This window comes from Branchiostoma belcheri, unplaced genomic scaffold (assembly GCF_001625305.1).
Source record: "Branchiostoma belcheri isolate BF01 breed outbred unplaced genomic scaffold, Haploidv18h27 scaffold13, whole genome shotgun sequence".
Taxonomy (NCBI): domain Eukaryota; kingdom Metazoa; phylum Chordata; class Leptocardii; order Amphioxiformes; family Branchiostomatidae; genus Branchiostoma; species Branchiostoma belcheri.
This window is the reverse complement of record NW_017802713.1, coordinates 3,260,709-3,266,708: the sequence shown is the minus strand read 5'-3', so window position 1 is coordinate 3,266,708 and position 6,000 is coordinate 3,260,709. Positions and strand designations below refer to the sequence as shown.

The 6,000-nt window shown below is 37.5% G+C and overlaps 1 protein-coding gene across 1 annotated transcript in view; it reads left to right on the top strand.

Moving 5' to 3' along the window:
- The first annotated feature begins 221 nt into the window (after nt 1–221).
- The window catches only part of LOC109463724 (mucin-like protein), a 31,674-nt gene continuing 25,895 nt past the window's right edge, over nt 222–6,000 (top strand). The window contains exons 1-5 of the mRNA XM_019760573.1: nt 222–229; nt 614–739; nt 4,209–4,300; nt 4,597–4,689; nt 5,086–5,214. Of these exons, the coding sequence (XP_019616132.1) occupies nt 222–229; nt 614–739; nt 4,209–4,300; nt 4,597–4,689; nt 5,086–5,214 (448 nt within the window). The remainder of the gene's footprint in view (nt 230–613; nt 740–4,208; nt 4,301–4,596; nt 4,690–5,085; nt 5,215–6,000) is intronic.

Here is a 6,000-nt window from a genome sequence, read left to right as displayed (position 1 = left end):
GGGTTAATTACAATAGGATAGAAGGTGTACATATTAGAAACACCGCATGGTGGCGCCCATTGACGACGGCTAAGGCAAGCCAAGTGATCTGTAACAAACCTGTAAACGACATGCATCAACATTATATTAAAGTTAAACACAATTAACACACATGCTGTAACACATATCAATGAATAAGAGATCCACTGCCTTTTTGACGTCACATCATGCAGACGACATAGATGACTCGGTGAGCAGTGGATCATAGATGGATCTCTCATTCATCTACAAAGAGGGGTTGTGCAGTCAAAATTCCGTAATATATATGTCCAGTTTTTTTTTTAATTCATCAAAACATAAAAAAACATAACAAGGACAGTGTGGCGCTGCACTCAAGTTAACAACTTATATCAACAGCGCCACACAACAAAAAGGTACAATTAACATTTAAATATACAAAGTTTACATATCTGTGCGCCGTAGTCCCACCACCCCAGGACATTAAAATGTTAAATTAAATGCTAACAGAGCTATTTGAAATATAAGATTACATGGTAACCTTTTATATGTCCAGTTTGTTATGTTGTAATTCAAACTACAGTTTTAACTTACTTTATATCACTTTATTCCCCAGGCCGGATGGGAGCGTGTGTTCCTCCAGAGAGTCCCGGCAGGTCAGTATCCTGGTGGAGACACGGAGGAGGCGACAGTCCGGCATCTGGGACGCTATTGAAGATGCTTTGCGGATGTCCACTCCTAGGTATTGTACCTCCAATTGCTATCTACATTTTCGTCATTGCGTTTTACACAGATGTTCAAAATAGAGAGAGGCAAGAAATACACAAATGTTTTTGATTTAAAATCCGTTATGCCAATTGAGCTAAGTAAGTTAACACAATCAAGGAGTTTGTTCTTTATCAAGGTGTTTCGTAAATCAGAATAAAAATGCATAATTATGTACCGTGGCCGACAAGTACAAAATTTTACACCGCAACTTTTGGTGTTTTACACCGCAACTTTTGGTGTTTTACACTGCAACTTTGGGTGTTTTACACTGCAACTTTGGGTGTTTTACACTGCAACTTTTTCTGTGTTTTACACTGCAACTTTTGCTGTGTTTTACACTGCAACTTTTTCTGTGTTTTACACTGCAACTTTTGGTGTTTTACACTGCAACTTTTGGTGTTTTACACTGCAACTTTTGCTGTGTTCTATACTGCAACTTTTGCTGTGTGGAAAACTTACACCCCTCCCCTTTTATAATGGACGGTCCCCCTGTCAGGTCAAAGGTGACAAAGATGGCGGCGGCCTGAGAGATGTTATTGTCGTGCTGTGACTGAGTGTGAGACATCAACAGAATGGGATCTTAAGAAATTGATCAAGCTGTGAATAAATTGATGATTTATAATTCTGTCTTCTTTGTGTTCTAACTTTACTATACTTACACATCACTGTATTGCCTCCATGATGACAGTTTATAAATTAGTGATTGACTAATTAACATTGATTAGATGTTGAATAAATATTGTATACAATATTATTCTACATTTGTATACGAGCGATCGCTGTTTTTGTTTACATTATACGCATGCAAATTATTTGAAGACATATGCAAATTCTTGGTAGGCAAATCAGCCAACTGGCACCCACTTTTTGCCTACGGTGACGTCATGGCGATCGCTCGTATTGTTCCCTAATGATCGATAACTTACCTGAGTCAAGAGTCAACACTTCATAATTGAAAATAAGTCTTTATTGCTTCATAGTACCAAGTGGTGCCACATTTGACTCCCATAGGCCCAATATTTACTCATCAAATTATTAGCGACCTTGCGAGTCCGAATTCTCTAGCTAGAAAATGTCACGTGACTCAAAGGCCTTTAGAAAAAAACTAACGTCACAACGTAGCCAAGCTTTTCCTCTAAAAAACTTATGCACGAAAAGGATAACTCAGTCGACGTAGTTTGCATGCCATCGTTGTCACCTTTGACCTGACAGGGGGACCGTCCATTATAAAAGGGGAGGGGTGTAAGTTTTCCACACAGCAAAAGTTGCAGTGTAAAACACAGCAAACGTTGCAGTGTAAAACACAGCAAAAGTTGCAGTGTAAAACACCAAAAGTTGCAGTGTAAAACACAGCAAAAGTTGCAGTGTAAAACACCAAAAGTTGCGGTGTAAAACACCAAAAGTTGCGGTGTAAAAATTTTGTTCTTGTCGGCCACGGTAATTATGGGTCGAAATAATGGGTGCATGTATGTGCACCTTTGTACGCCTATCATTTTAGCTGTGCACCCAATTTTTTTTGTGGGTGCACTGGTGCACCTGAAAATTTTTGTTACCTACAGTAAAAAAAACTGTACTTACAACAATGTAAAAAAAAAAGGATAAAAAAACTTACCTATTACTTTGATCGAAACTTTGAAGTTAGTGTTTAATAAGTTCACAAGGAGAGCAGTAAGGTTGGTAATATTTTACTTTCAAGTTTATCATTAGATTTATGTGGTAATGTATACCTAAAATATATTTGGTGTACCTAATTTTTTTTTGAAAACTGAAGTTACATAATGGTAATCTTTGTGAAACATATTTTATTCAAATCATGGTGCCATTTGCATAGTTTACGATAATTTATGTTAACGACCTTGCCCTGGTATCAGTCAAACTCTTCGCTCTATTATTTGCCGATAATACTAATCTTTTCTTTTCTCACAATAATTTTCATACACTAATAACAACCGTTAATGAAGAGCTGTGTAAACTAAACGAATGGTTTGAGTCAAATAAGCTGTCTCTTAACATAGATAAAACGAACTTCATTATCTTCACAGGTAGAAATAAGAAATACGACAAAGAAAGGGCTATGATATACATAGACAATAAACCAATCAAACAGGTATGTAACACACGATTTCTAGGAGTCCTTATTGATGAGAAACTCACATGGAAGTTTCATATTGACCTTATTTGTAAACAAATCTATAAGAATATTGGTATAATAAGAAAAGATGCAAGTTGCCTATCACGTAAAATATTTATCACTCTGTACTATACTTTGATTTATCCCTACTTAACATATTGTAATATAGTCTGGGCTAGTACGTACACTACTTCAATCCGTCCGCTGCATCAGCTGCAGAAGCGCTTTGTTAGGATCGCGTCTAATGTTCCATTTTGCTAACTCTGCGGTTCTATTTTACAACTTGAAAATTTTAACAGTGTATGACATAAATAAACTCCAAACAGCAATTTTTGTCCATAAAGTTTTACACAAAAGTTCACGATTACCAGTTCAATTTCAGGACATATTTCAATACAACTCAGATATCCACAGTTAGAGTACTAGAAAGCAAAATGATTTAAGGCCAATCCTGACAAAATCAAATATGAAACAGTTCACGATATTGTTTAGAGGCCCCTTAATTTGAACAGTTTAAGTCACTCACAGCAAAATTGTCAATCCCTTCCAACTTTCAAAAGACATTTAAAAACTGACCTGATAGAGAAGCCAACTACCACCTCCTGATTTGCTTTTGTTTTCCTTGTTTTCTTATGCTATGATATTTTCTTTGTGTTAATATTGGTTTCTTATGTTGTTCTTACTCATAATAACTTATGATTTGACTAATGGAAATTTATTTTTTTGTTCAATATGATATGTTCTTGATTGTCTTACTTTATTGTTTAGATATTTAATTCGCCGTGTTAACTTTATATTATCTTGTACCTATTTTGAGTTAATTTGTTTGCTTGTCCCTTAATACATTGCAAGTTAAATGTAATGTAATAAATGTATGTAAATAAGAGATATATCGTAAAATTAATAGGATTTGGGAGAGTCCACTAGACAAACCTTCAGGTTTCTTGGGCTCTCCAGCATATCTTTGCTTGTATATAATTTCTTTTAATACTGTTACTTTTTTATGTGCAAATTGACAATAAACAAACAATAAATAATACGAGGAAATGCTACAATGGCCTCTTAATTTAGATATGACAATTATAGTGTGTACATGTAGAATGAGGTCAACTAATGTAATTCAGGCGAATGAGGATGTTTTTCGCATAATAATCAAGCTCGGAAAACATTTAGAAAACATTAGTTAACATGGTTTGGCGAAGGTGTGTGCTAGTGGAACTCTAGTTTACTTTGTTTTGGTTGCAAGGCAATTGAGAAAAAACATTACAGGAAAATAAACTAAACCTGCAAAAATGTGTATCTTGTCCTTTAGACCTGGAATCCTGGAGGTCCGGTACGTTCAGCAGTATTATATCCACTACCAGTGTTGCCCTGGATGGAACAAAATCAACGACACATGCCAAGGTAATGATGCTAATCACTTCATTACGTCATAATTTAAGTACATTTTTTTCATACTACATCCTTTTTTTCGGTTCGAAGATTGTTGTAACAACATATAAACTAATAGCCATTAACAGATAAAGCTTTTAATTTGACTTGCCCACAACATAAGTCATCACTTTCTATGCATAATTAATGCACTTTTTGTAGTGACAACATGCCAAATATTTGTGAACTTTCCGATTTCCTTAACTTCTGTTTGACGAAGTGTATTTGCTTTGAAGACGACACTAAACTTTTATTTTATCTTATTTCAGCGGACTGCTATTCACCATGTCAACATGGCCTGTGTGTCGACACTAATGTGTGTGAATGCGAAGAAGGCTGGATGGGAGGGCAGTGCGATGAAGGTAACCACTTCTTTACTACTAGTCATCGCAGCGTAATAATCTTATTCCAGTTTCGTACACGGTCGTTGCAATTTGAAACGGCCGATGCTATGTACTGTCAAACGGCAAGTGTATTGACACGTCAACGTCGTGTTGTTCCTAAGCTGTAACCTGTTGTGCGGTGACCACTTATTTTATTTCATGAATCAAATAAAAAAGGCAATGCATTGTCAAACACAGTTAGTATAATTGTACACTTTTCTAGAAAGCGTTTGGCAACAAAAACAGGTGGACAAAGCTCTAATAGCTATACATGTACAATGTTGATATCGTAGCCGTTGTGATAGTTGTATATCTGATAGAAGTAAATACCTGTTACTCTATAATAGAATCACGTGCTGTGTTTTTTAATTATAGACGAAGATGAGTGTTGGTTTGGGTCAGACGAGTGTAACCCGGACATCAGTGACTGTGAGAACACAGTAGGCTCCTACAACTGCCGCTGTCATGACGGGTACTTCAATGCGAACAGGACTTACTGCACAGGTAATTAGGATTCCTGACTTTTTGACATAGAAACGTTTCATTTTGATGTCACATTTATTTTCTCTACAAGTAATACAAAATGACTTGGCGAGTAATTCAGCAAACCGTCTACTGATAAATCACCTAAAGCCCCTGTCATACATTCTGAAGTCCGGGAGTACTTTAGTCAGATACAGGCCACGTCTATCTTTCTATATGAATTGAAACGAATTTGAGTTAAATTTCAGTCAAATTTGATACCCGAACACTTCTGACTAAATCACTTCCAAATGGTTGGCTGGCAGCCGTCTTCAGACGTACAGCCAAACATGTACACCAGCTATCATGGCCGAAAGTCCCTAGCCTCTACCAGGCTTGGGGAGGCGGCTGGAAAGAGTAGAAATCGGCCAAATAGAGAGATAAGCATGCCAAGGGAGTTTGTCCGTTGAGAGAATATTTCGCGGCAATTTCTCTCAACGGACAAACTCCCTTGGCATGCTTATCTCTCTATTTGGCCGATTTCTACTCTTTCCAGCGGCCTCCCCAAGCCTGGTAGAGGCTGAGAGATAACATGCCATGCGGCAAACTATTGTCTCCAGCAGACCAACTCCCCTGGCATGTCATCTCTCTTTTTGGCCGATACTCTTTACAGCCACCTCCCGAAGCCTGGTAGAGGCTAGAGCCTCCCTAGCCTGATTAAATCGCTTTTGCCGGCCGCCCAACATCCAGCCGGTCCCCGATGTAGGGAGCCCCCCGGAGCTTGGGTTACATAGGCTAGAGCCTCCCGACCAACTATGAGTGTTTTGC